This window comes from Austrofundulus limnaeus, unplaced genomic scaffold, assembly GCF_001266775.1.
Source record: "Austrofundulus limnaeus strain Quisiro unplaced genomic scaffold, Austrofundulus_limnaeus-1.0 Scaffold2198, whole genome shotgun sequence".
NCBI lineage: Eukaryota > Metazoa > Chordata > Actinopteri > Cyprinodontiformes > Rivulidae > Austrofundulus > Austrofundulus limnaeus.
The window spans coordinates 1-13,363 of NW_013954600.1; the positions used below are offsets into that span (position 1 = coordinate 1).

The window sequence follows — 13,363 nt, forward strand, 5'->3', positions numbered from 1 at the left end:
ACACACACACACACACACACACACACACACACACACACGCGCGCGCGCGCGCGCGCATGCAAAAACTTTTGACCTGCACCTTAGAAAAACAAACCACCTCTCATGCAAATTATTCTAGTTGCTTTAATGTTTTCCCACACATGTTTAAAGAACAACGTGCAAACATTGGACCCATTGAAAATCAGATTGTGTTAGTTTTTTTTTTTAAATATTATTACATCAAATCTTCATTGTAGTGTTTTCCTTTTGGGTGGGAGTTAATAAATCTTTTATAAATCTGTTGTTTCAGCCTCCAGTGAAGAACACACACTATTGCTTCCTTACTATCTGTACTCAGTCAATTTTTTATAAAGAAATTTAACAAACGCCTGATAGGATGATGACGATGAAGAGGCAGTAACCACGGTAACCAGCAGAAATACTTGAGCAAGCTGTCCAACCAGGCATCTGGTCTGTATTAATGAATTTGCCATTGAACAAACACGCATCATAGTCCGCTCTTTAGATAATTTCTGATGGGAGTGCTCACGCTGATGACGTATAATTTAAATAYTTATGAAATGGACTCATTTCAGTTTAGTTTAGGAGAAAAACTTCAAATGTTTCTGACCTGGCTGAAAAAAAAGGAGACACACACAAACACAACCAGCAGCCGGTCTCATTTAACTACAAACCTGTCTGAGCAAAGGTCACACTGCCTGGCAACTGCTTCAGCTTAAGAAATAGTTTTAATTATGGTCTGTGCCTTCTCCTACAATCTGCTACCATTCACTCAACCGTCTGACCAAACACACACACATATATACACACATACACACAAACAAACAGACAGACATATGCACACTCACACAAACTATCAATTTCCTTTTGCAAAGCATGGCCAAAAGAAGCGTTGGCATTAAGTTACATCTGCTCACAGCTGAAAAACGGTGCTGCGATCTTCACACAATCTGTTTTATTTTTTCCGTCTTTATCTACTTGATGAACAAGCAGTACGGTCACACGTGAGAACAACAGCGTCCACACGCTTCGAGGGGAGACGATTCTGTGCAGAAACGCAACGCTCTGGTTCAGCAGCAGAAGTGATAATTCCATAATCCAATCCGTGAACATCTGGAGTGAAAGCGGCATAGCTAGCCAATCAGAGTGGCTGAACAGATTTAGTGGGGAACGTTAGTATTCAGAGGCTAAAGACACACAAGGCAGTGACTTGTTGTTTTCTGTCTGTAGAAATTTCACTAACTCCTTAGCTGCTATATCAGTTTATTAGTGCATTTTGAGGGAAAACTTCATTGTGTATCTGTATTTGGTGAGAAACTACAGTATGATGTGACAAACTGAGACACAATCACTCATTACTTTTATCCAAGATTTGTCTAAAAATCTTTATTCTTTTTTCATTAGTTTGCATTAACTTACTCCAAAGTAAATTATTTTTAATCAAAACTTAAAAAGAAAACTGCAGACATATTGATAGTTGATTTAATGTAATGAAAGTACCATACTTTGAAGGAATTCAAATCCTTTGCTGCTTTGCAAGTCAAAGATTTAAACAAAGACTTGGTGAGATCTGTAAGTGCTCAGAGTATGTTTTAGGGATGACTCTCAGCTACTACCACAGCACAGTTTAGGTTAACATCTGTAAAACTGACAGACAGCCATTTATGCTCAGTTTATGTTTAATAATGTTCAGTTGGTTAGGACAGCCGTCTAATGGGGCCAACTCTAAAAGTTAATCAGTTTAATAAATGATTACTTTCTGAAAGTTTAATTAAAATCCATCCACTGGTTCATGAGCTATTTTGCTCAGGGCAAAAACATTATCCCTCATCAACAGAGCTGAAAGATTAGACACCACAGCTGGCAACAACTGGAAGTTTTACTTAGCATTTTGTTGTGTCTGTAGTTTTCAGCAGAGCAGTCGATTTACATCAGAACACACAAAAGGGCTACACTAGTGGTTTTTAAACTTTCTGAACAGAAACACTGCTTAGTTCTGCACATCAGAAGGTCAAATACACAATGGAACTACGTTAGAAGGGAATTTATCCTTAACTAAACTATAAAAAACTGCATTATTTGTAAAAATGTGCAGTCAATGCTGAATGACTTTGCTTCAATTATAAGATTTTTTCTTCTTCTGCTATCTTTCGTTTATGATTTGTATTTTTATTGTATAGAATTTATGTTTTTTTTTATAAAAATGAATGAATAAAAAACAATTAGCTGAAAAAGCTGAAATGTGTTGGTAAAACTAAGGAAGCAGAAAACTAACTAAATGCTAAAAGGACCAGAACACTTGCACAAAACTACGAGAAGCAAAATACTAGATGAAAGCAGGAAATTCAAGCTAAAATTAGAAAGATGCTAATAAGAAGCCAAAAGTAGCCAAATATAGCAAAAGGGTAGTTAAAAGAAGCAAAATGCTATCTAGACTTTTAATGTAGCAAAAGTAAAAAGTAACAAAATGTTAGCTAAAATCAGCAAGACTTTGCTAAAACATTTAAGTAACAAAAAATAGCTAAAGCTTATGCAAAAAAAAGTTATTAGCTAAAAGTAGCGAGACAAAACTAGAGCAAGTATGCTGAAACAGATTTTTAAAAGAACAATGTTTTTGAAGTATTTGATTGAATTCTAATAGATTTTGATGGGGACTACTGTATTACACAAAAACTAAAAGTAACCTACTAGTAACCTATTTCCTGAATGAGCTGAACTTTTCAATCTATAAATGACAAAAGAAGTAGTTAAATTCCACACTTTCATTCATACAGAAAAATAAAAGGAAAACAATGACGTGAATGTTGGGTCAGTCGTCACACAATGATGGAACAGTTGTTGAGGAAATTGAGTAAAGGGCAAATCTGCTGCTTAAATAATTAAAAATTTTAACAAAGGCAGCCTAACCACAACATGAAACAGCCTTAACATACAGTAGCAGCCAGTCTCCACATGAACTCCCTCCATCCTGCCTGCCCTCCTGCTTGGCTGACTCATCCTGGCCTTTTTTTCTTCAGGAGCTGGACAAATATGTGCCATTCCCAGAGAGATTACATGCAGATACACAGTTCTGTAGGTGAMACCCAATTCCATTGCCAATACCAGTGACACAGAGCAGGACTCACTCAGTCATTTCCCACAAACCTAAACTCATTGGAGAACAGCGTTATGCTGATAAATACAAGTATATTCTGTCCTGGTTTACACAAACCGTCCACACACTCTGCTTGTAAAGATGTATCTGGATGGTGTTTTGGAAATGGTACAAGCTCTTATTCCTGGAGGCTGTGTGCTGATTCCTGCCAAAAGTTTCCTTCCTCGCCTTCTTGCTGTCTCCCACCAGGGAGGGCAAATATATCTGAGCAGGAAACAAAGATTAGAAAATAAAGCTTCACAGCAATAGCTGGATTTTTTTTAAGTGGGCTCCACTTTGACTAGCTGTAAACTCATTAATCTGGTCAAAATTAAACTCTGTTTCTTTAAACTGAGGTCAGTCATAGATCAATTTACATTAGGTAAGATTCCTGAACTTCTCACAGAAATTCACTTTAAAAGATCTGAACTATCACTTTAAAACTCTGAAGCTAAATAYACCCCTTACATCTAAAATCCAATTCCACATTTCACCTCAGGGTATATTTTTAGATTTTACACAGATGTTAATATATGATGACTGAGTCAAACTTGATTTTTTTAAAAAAAAAGTACGTTCTTAATTGAATAACACAAACTCTCCTAATTCATACTGRAGTAATTACTTAAAAATGCTATTTTATTTAATTAAGGAATGACTTCTCTAAGAACTTCCTGAACATGTCGGCCTGTTAACTACAACTTCATAAAACACTGTCCAGCAGAGTGATTGACAGCGTGTAGTTAAACTGATCAACTAACCTGTGCTGCATGTGTCGTTGCATCAGCAGCTTTATTTTTAGCTCTTTCATATGTACGAGCTGGCAGTGGCTCAGGTCAGTAATGTTAAGAGTATATTTGAGGCACAGTGGGGCAGACATTTTACTGTATGTGTGACTGATGTTTTTTCTTTTAATTTGAAAAAAAAAGAGTAAAATCTGAATGGTGATGTTCAACTTGATGTTCGKAGGATTGAGATTATTTTGCTCACATGCTGATAATTGACTCTGACTACAAAGAATGAGGACTGGCAATGCGTGGCTGAGGTCAGCCCTCACAGCAGGTGGTGAACAAACAACCCTGGACACACACACACACACACACACACACACGTCACACACACTTCAGATGAGACCGTTTCTCCTTTTCTTTGTGAATCCTCTTTCCCGTGCTCACAACACACACAGACACGTTTAGGAGAAACGGTAGTGTGGCTGAGATGGCGGGGGTCTATATCAGTGTTGGGACGAGTATATATATATTCCTGGCKGGTGCTGATAAGCCAACTGATGCCTTGCCTTATTTAGGCAGTGCTCACCGCTGACACACTAGCACACACTGCATGTGCTCTTTGTGTGTTTGTTTAACAGTCTGTGTGTGTCAGCATGTGTGTGTGTGTGTGTGTGTGTGGGCAGAAATAGTTAGACCCTGAATAAGTGCATGCGTACAGATGGAAGTGTACTTTATGTCATTTTTATTTGAAAATAAGTATTAAAAGTCTAAAACAAAACTTAATTAATTGTGAAACTAGTGCTGAGTTTTTCTGTCACTCACAGAACTTTGTACTTGGTTTTGGGAATAAAATTGCATCATTTACTGCTCTGATTGTTATTATAATTTTATAAAGTTAGACTAATTCATAGTCCAACCAATTTATAAATGTACATCGTCTGTGTTTCTAAGTGTTGTAAAAAACATGTCTATTTAAGTTAGATAATTATACGTGGTCTTTTTGTTCAATGAAAAATACATAAATGAAAAGATATAAGCACCTGCTCTTCAAGTAACTTGTTGGTTAACCTTTAACTACAGTCAAACATTTACACGTGTCAAACAGTGCACACCCGGATGCACGAAACAGCTTCCTGTATGTGTCTCTGACAGTTTTAGTATTGTACMGATGTTCAATCAAACCAAAACAAGCACATTATGATTGCTAACCACCACAAGGCAAGGGAGGACATCTATGTTCTTGTTATTGTCTGTATGTGTGTGTCTGTCACCAAAATATCATGAACCACTGAACACACTCTCAAGAATCCTTTTACGTACAAGTATTTATTCATTTTTGGAGCTAACCCAATTTAAGATAAGACAGCTAACTGAACTTAAAAAAACAACAACAAAACTACCCATAACTCAGTTATTTTAAATAAAACTACAGTATGCACTGTACAGCTCTGGTGAGGGTTTGTAATGATTTTCTTCTAGAAAATGACTTTGGTCAGTTCGTGGTCCTGGTACTTCTGGACCTGACTGTGGTTTCTGATACCGTTGACCACAGTATCCTTTTATCGTGTTTACAACACTGGGTTGGGATCACAGTAGCAGCATTAAATTGGTTTTGTTTCTACCTAAGTGACAGAARYTTTTGTGTTRATGTTGGAAACTTCTTTTCTGCTTTAGTGCCTCTTTCCTGTGGGGTTCCACAGGGCTCGATTCTTGGACCACTTCYGTTCTCTTTGTAACTGCTTTCTTTAGGGTCTTTTCTAAGGAAACATGGTCTGTCCTTTYGTTGTTATGCTGATGACTGTCAGATCTACCTGCCCTTGAAACCTGATAATAGTGCTTGCTTTATCCAGTCGCTATTGAAATGTCTTGAWGACATTAAGGATTGGATGGCTGAAAATGTTTTGTTAGATAGGAAAACTGAAGTTATTGTGTCTAGTCTAGTAAATCTTGTGTCTCTTGAGTTGTATTTCAAGCAGTCTCTTGTGAATCTGGGAATGATTTTAGACTCTGATTTGAAGTTTAACAAGCAAATCAATTCTATTTTGCAGAAAGGTTTTCCTTAGTTAAGACATATAGCCAAAATCAAACCAGTGTTGACCAGACCTCAACTTGAGAAAATAATACATGCTTTTATTACTAGCTGATTAGACTRCTGCAATGCACTTTATGTTGGGATCAGTCAGGTCTCCCTTTCATGTCTTCAGCTTGTTCAGAACGCTGCAGCTCGGTTCCTAACAGGAACTCATAAGTTTGAGTCTATTTCATCAATCTTATCCTCCCTTCACTGGCTCCCTGAGCACTAAAATTCTGCTGCTCACCTATAAATGCCAACATGGCCTTGCACCCCTCCTATCTCGCTGATCTACTTCAACCGTACATTCCTGCTTGGGCACTAAGATCTTCTGATCAGCTGCTTTTGGTCATTCCGAAAACCAGGTTGAAGCTCAGACAGGGCTTTTTCAGTTGTGGCTCCTAAGCTTTGCAACGATCTGCCCTCTGACATTAGACAGGCCTCATCACTTCCTGTTTTTAAATCGCTTAAAAAAAACAAACATCTGTTCTCTCTGATTTTTAACCACGTGTGATTTTTTTTCCTGTATTTTTGTTTTTCTGTGTTTTTATCTTTCTTATGCTTTTAAATTATGTTGTTTGCTGTTTATATTGACTTTTTTTGCCTTGTGTTCAGCGCTTTGCTAACGACTTGTTTTTAAAATGTGCTTTATAAATAAATTTGATGCTTTGTCATTTTTCATCATAAGTGACTCCGACATGAATGGCRATGGAGTATATGCATTTCTTCAAGGACGCTAGGCCTTTAATGGTCTTTTTGTTCTTTGCAGCCTCTGTTCAATGATTTGAGCAGCTCTGCTTTAGTGAAGGTTTATCCAGGAAGCTCCTGGTTATCTCAGGCCATGTCGGTCCATTGCACCGTCTGTATTCTGACAAACTGCTGAGTTACCAAGATACCTGAGCTGCTGAACTGGAACAAAAAAAATGATTCATGGGAGAAGCATCGGGACTCTGTAAGCGCCTCAGTGGCACAATCACTTATCTCAGCCCACAGGCCTCATTTAACCACACACACACACCCACACACACATGGTCCAGACTCACTGTCCATTCCACAAAGAAAACACAACAACAGTGAATGTCGGACGGGCTCAGAACTCCACTCCACTTCACTGCATCACGCCGGCTCTCTATCGATCAGCTCATCACAAGCATGAGGTCATCAGCTCCACCCCGGTGGCTGATGAGATAACTMCCCTCGTTCTGTAAAACCACCAGTAGCAGTGGCAGGGGTGGGCGTGYCCACTCCGTGCCCTTTTTATTCTCCCTCTTCCATCATTCCTGTCCATTCCAGATCCCTCTGTAAGCTTTAGCTCAGCAAATCTGCTCCAGCCGTACTCGATAACCACTTAAACTTTTCAATCCATTTTACTCTGACTGCTGCGCCGAAGCCCCCCACCCCCACCCCCCGATTATCGCTGCTCTCCACATTCAAAGACAGGAAATCACGTGACCAGAACTGGATCGATACGAGTGCATTCTTCGCCGTGCACTGTACTGTACAATGAGCGTTACATAACCTGCTTAGATTAGAACTTGCCATTTCGGAGGGTTTACAACACAAATGCWCTCCTAAAAACATATCCTGATTATAGCCTGGAGATTGGTTTGAGATTTCCAGCAGCACACGATGGGTAAGCAGCACATCCCATCCCAGTAATTTGATCACTTACTTCAGCACAGCGGAGCTTGTTTGCTGCCATAAACATTTTGTACCAGCTGAGTGCTTTTCCTCTTGTTGCTCTAGAGTAGAGCATTAGTGAAGTGTATCACGCTAAGAGGATATTAGATTGGCTCTTTCTTTCAAAACATTGTTCTTCTTTATTCCCAGTTGATTTATTTTATCCTCACTGTCWTACACTGATAAAATGTTTGTTCTGTCTGTGGTTGGAAAACCAAACTAACTACAAAAATGCTGTTTTAAACATAGTAATTAAATCTGGAGTTATTGTTTTCCAGTTTATAGTTCCTTCTGCATGTTCTCTAACTACTTTGGCAGACTTTTACTTATGTCAGCCAYTCAGGTAAAAATATTTACCTCAGTCTGAACATTATCATGGCACACAAGAACTTTTCGTTGTTTTAGARTTGTTTACATTTTTTTATACTCATTTTTCTTTTTGCTGATTTTACCTCTCAGCTACTGTTTTGCTGTTTTTAGCTTGCAGCTACTGTTTTACTAGCCTTGTGTTTTATAAATTGTTCTATTTATTTTAGCTGTTAGAATTTGTTGTKTGTCTAATTTTGTTTTTAGCTATACATTTGCTGTTTTTAGCTTTAATATTTATTTAGATCATTTTAGCTCTCATCTATTATTTTGTAGGTATTAGATTTTAGGTATTGTTTAGCTAATTTTAGGTTTTAGCAACAGTTTTGCTTGTTTTATCGCCTCACTTGTCCATGTTTTTGAGTTTTCAGAATATTTGTTGCTATGTTTATGAATGCTAATTTATGCGCAGCCGTTACAAGGCTAGAATATAAATCAGTGAAGCAGGATTGCTTCGTATCCTTTTCACAGCTTACYTCAGTCGTCACTCTAACTATTCCCTGATGCAAGGACGCCACAAAGACGCAGATCAGCGCAAATTTGTCAAACAGTGGCGACAAAAATGGTGTCTGCGTTCACACACAGGTGGATGAATGAACACAAATGTGCCCAAACACAACTTTACCTGGAAGCTGCTATTTCCACTTTACTCCTGGCGATGGCCGCAGCCCTCTGTGCGCCCTCCACAGCCCGATCCACCTTCTCTTTGGTTTTGGGGTTTTTAAGAGGGATCAACTGCTTTCTTATTCCACGCACCAGCACATTATTTTTGTACTTCCCTTCTTCTTTGGTGCCTTCTGGGAAAACCGTGCACCCGTAACCATGGCGTTTGTTGTTAAGCCACTCCCCTTCGTATTTCATCCCGTTGGATCTCTCTGAAACACCAAATCCATTCCGCTTGTCGTTCTTCCACTCGCCCATGTAGGTCTCAGTGGTGGTTGCGTCCACATGGTCCTCCAGAGGTAGGTCCTCATCCGGCAGCTCGCCATCGCCGAGGGATATGGTGGAGTTGGCGTCGCTGGAGCTGATGCGGCTCATGGTGGCGTCGCTTCTCGCCGAGCTGCGTTTGCTGGAGATCGAGGTCCGAGAGTCAGACTTGCGCAGCTGCCGGAGGCTGCCGAACAGCGAGCCCCGGCGGAACAGGCCCTTCTTTTTGCCGGTGACGACCTCGCTGTCCGAGTGGAAGTTGAGGACGAAGCCGCCGCGGCTGCCCGTGGGCGTGTCGGCAGGGGAGGAGAGGTCGTGGAGCACCGTGCCGTTGCTCTGCTCGGAGCGCAGGGAGGCCATGGACGTTCGAAGGGGGGAACGGATGACCGTGGCCATGCCGTAGGGAACACTCTGACGGACACCGTAGCCATGGCGCATCCCACCCATCCACTGACCTTGAAAGGTACCTGAAACACAAAAAACATGACAACTTAATATTAGTGATTTCTAATGGGTTTGTCTGGTTAAATGTGTGGCTAATCTAGTCACCATTTTCTTTAACCCTTCCATTGTCATTGGCTCAGAATGAACCAATATAAAACCTATAAGGCTTTAATAGCAGCAGCAGCAAGCAATAGCACTTCCTTTGCAGTCTGAGACACTCCTAGCTAGCCTGGCCCTCGCCTTCTTACACAGTTCCTCTCAATTCTAGTTTCCCTTCAATGCTCCGTCTGGGATTTCTCCCATAGACAAGGATTTCTTCAGGAGAATTTCATCCGGGCCAATCAGAGAACAGAACATCGATTTTCTGCGCAGTGTCTGCTCGTAGTTTATTTTACCTGGGCCAATCAGCAAACAGAAGGCAGAGTTTTGAAGGATGTCGATCTTCTGCGCGGTGTCTGCTAGTTATTTTAGCATAAGGCAGTGGAGGAAGTGAATGAAGCCAGTCCGTGTTGATAAGGCTTCCAAATTAAATTAAATTTGTCTGACAAAGCAGCAGCTCTCATTTACAGTCGTCTCGTTGGGCTCGCTACTTCTCTCCTCTCAGTAGGGTTGTTTACAGCACACGCGATTTCCGGTTAGCGTCTTAGCTTAGCCTCCTTCACAGTGGAGCTGGCGCACACATACGTCACGGCCAACCGATCCAATCATTTTAAACTTTAGCAGAGGCCACGCCTCCAGCAAGAATCACTTCTCTATAGCCGAGAGTCCAGACCCTCTGTATAAAGCAAAGCGAATGACAAGGGGTTGGATTTAGCCAGGCTAACTCCCAGCTGGAATATCATGATCAAATAATGCAAAATAGGCTATAAACTACAGTATATATTGTACAAAAACATTTGCATGAACTAAATTAGTTTTTAAAATACTTTTTTTTGTTGAACTTGTTCTCAATTAAAGTGTGTCTTTCCAAAGCAAAGTCATTCAAAAAGCTATCTACAACAGGTAAGATATTTATTGTGCATAACCTTTTTACAGAACCTCACTTCAAAAGATCTGATTTTTCTCTTTAAATGCTACGAAACAATAGCTTGTCTTTGTAAAACTTTACAGGATTTACTTTTATTTGTCAGATTTTTAAAAATTAAAAACTAAGTGAAACCGTTTAAACCCCCCAAAACAACGAAAAGACTCACAAAGATGCCATGAAGAGGTGACAGGGTGCAATCTACATCATGTAATAAAATGCTTTCTCTTCAGAACTGTAACAATGAGTGTAGGTAACTTAATCACCATCATTTGATTAATTAATAGTCATTTGGGATGAATGTGAATCTCTGAGCTAGAAGTCTATTTTGAGACAAGTTCACTAATATCCATCTCTCTTTCTGACCACAGAGTGACTTAATGAAGAGAAAACTTCATTCATCACATTTGTTGCTGCTGAGACCAACAAGCAYGTTGCTGCTCTTTACTGTAGCATCTTGCAGTCTGTATCCTCACACTAAGAAGGGCTTGTTAATATGATCTCATTTAGAAAAAAAACAACTAAATAAAACAATGAACATAAAGGGAAAGGGGGAAAAAAAATTACACGCTAGCTTAGGCGGGAATTCAGATGGATAAACAAAGTAAGATTAACAAGCAGCAGTTCAATTTGGTGACCCTGCAGATCAAGTTATCAGGATGTGGCAGAGCCAGACAGCCAGATGTGGAGGAGATCCTCTAGGATCAGCTGATTTGCCAAGCCCCCTGCAATCTGTAACCATCATATGCGAGGCGTTTATTCTGCATCATAAGGGCCTCGGTTAGAGGCATCGGCAGGAGACTTGGATGTTTTATTACTTCATTTTGCCCAGGATCTGGTCTCACTAGTCCTCTCGCTGTCAGCATATCCAGGAGGATGGACTTAAAATGGCTGAATGCTTAGATCAGCTCCCTGAACGTGTCTGCATTAAGTTATCAGGAAGCAGGAAATCCACTTGTACAAACGGGCACTGCCTCCTAGGTGACTTTATATTTCACACGTGGGACATTTCGCCCGAGCTCTTAAATATGAAGACGAGAGAAAAAGCTGGTGATGCTCTGACCACACTGAGCTATAAATGGGTCTGATTTACTTTGATTTCCAAACTCCCTCTTCATCAGGCACAGTGCCACTGAGGAGGACTCTCACTCCTCCCACTTGTCATTTGACAACAAGCAGCTGGTGGTTACCAAAGACGAGATGCGCCATAGAAATAATAAAAAAAAAAGGCCTAGTGCTCCTTTAAGGAATGAATATTGCCTGCTGCTATTTGTGCCCGAGCTTTCAACTAGAATCATCTTATTTGGCRAAATGAGATAATTGTAGGCGTTCTGGTCAAGCCTAGAAAAAAATAGCGCAATCTCGTGCGAGAGTGACYCTGTTACTACCACATCRAAACTTAGGTCAACTCCAACAGGTAGGKTTTAAGTTAAGGTTTTGTGTGCCTAATTAAGTATTGTCATTGTTATTCAGCTACAAACACAACAAAACTGAACAAAATCTCTCTAAAGTTGACTGAATTCTAGTTGTGTTTTGAGTTCAAAGTTCACTTAGRTTTGATAGCCATCGTTAATTGAACTGGCCCCAAAACGTTAAACAGATGTAGAGGGACATCCAACCATTATTTTCTGAAAGAGTGGTTCATGAGACATTTTGCTAACAGACAAGTACACACACAGATACATGCAAAGACAAAAACAAACAAACAACCATCCGGCCTAGCCATTTAAGAGCATGCAATAAAACAAAATATCACCCTGTTGCAGTTTCGTGCTCATATTTGAAAGMAGGGCTAGTCAACTGGCAGCCCCGGGGCCATAATTTGGCCTGCAGGTGAGCTCTGTCCAGTCCACCAATGAGGAGTTAATTAAAAAAAGGGATTAAAAATCAGAAAAAAAATCTGGGGAAAATAGTTTTATAAAATCTGAATTGACAGCTATTTCCACCAGAGAGGTGATGCTGTTGTATAGATGAATAATGACAGGGCTATACAACTTAGTCCACCTGCCAARAATAAAACTAAATTTATTCAATTTATGTAATGAGAAGAATTGCTWGATGTTTGGACCAGAGCCCGTTGGATTTCAGAAACCGTGGCCCTCTGAGTGATTTCTTTGAGTAGTCCTGTCAGAGAATGAGCATCCCACACACAGGCTACATAACAGAACCTGGAACACACGCTGCTGGCTTCTTACCGCCATCGCAGTAGGTTTCAACCCCGTATCCATCCTGCAGCCCGTTGCTCCAGGTCCCTTCGTACCTGGCAGGTGTGTTGTGGCTCTGCCGGACCCCGTAGCGCCCCTTGAAGCCGTGGCTCCACTCCCCGCGGTACACCCACCTGCCTTTATTCTCAACCCCGAGCCCGTGCCGCTTCCCCTGGGACCAGTAGCCCTTGTAGGTGTTCCCGCTGGGCCAGGTGTACACGCCGACTATCTCGAAGCCGTGCGACCAGGACCCGGCGTACTCGCCCTGGCCCTTGGGTCCGGTGCAGATGCCGTGTCCGTGGGCTTTGCCATCCTCCCACCCCCCGCAGTAAGTGCCGCCGTCGTCGAAGTCAAACCGTCCGCCCGTCATTCAGATTGCAAAGGAAGAAGAAGAAAAAAAAGAGAGAGGCTGGGAAGCGGCTCTGTCTGCCCGACGCTCCAGGACCGGAGGCTGGCTGTACTTCCAGAGGCGGGTGAGGGGGGGTGGGGTGGGCTGCGATGACAGGACCGAAGCGACAGCAGCAGCAGGAGGAGGATGATGATGACTAGAGAGGAGAAGGAGGGGAAAAGGGAGAATAAAGAGCAGCCGGACGTGTAACACAAAAGGCATGCGTAATGATTGAAGAGTAAAGGTATGAGCGTCATTTACCGGCGGCTTCTCTGTTCGCTGCGACTCGTCTCCCCCCTCTCACCCACTGACCACAGAGGGAGGGAGGGAGGCACGGAGACCCTGCTGGAGAAAGGCAGTGGGCCAACGTCACGCGGCAGGGACCTCCCACTCGC

General features: G+C 41.3%; 1 protein-coding gene across 1 annotated transcript; it reads right to left on the reverse strand.

The window, feature by feature from the left end:
• Positions 1-8,572: 8,572 nt before the first annotated feature.
• Positions 8,573-13,326, reverse strand: LOC106537243 (junctophilin-1). The gene is made up of 3 exons (XM_014034628.1): positions 13,230-13,326; positions 12,572-13,125; positions 8,573-9,375 (listed from the first exon to the last, which is right to left on the reverse strand). The coding sequence occupies exons 2-3, from the start codon at positions 12,948-12,950 to the stop codon at positions 8,603-8,605; spliced, it is 1,152 nt and encodes a 383-aa protein (XP_013890082.1). The 5' UTR covers positions 12,951-13,125; positions 13,230-13,326; the 3' UTR covers positions 8,573-8,602.
• Between the last annotated feature and the right edge of the window lie 37 nt (positions 13,327-13,363).

Bases quoted from the DNA above. Each gene is read 5' to 3' on its own strand.
- LOC106537243 (XM_014034628.1), bottom strand. From the start codon at position 12,950: ATGACGGGCGGACGGTTTGACTTCGACGACGGCGGCACTTACTGCGGG. The intron at 9,376-12,571 runs GTAAGAAGCCAG...TTTGTGTTTCAG, and splicing joins TGAAACCTACTGCGATGGCG to GTACCTTTCAAGGTCAGTGG.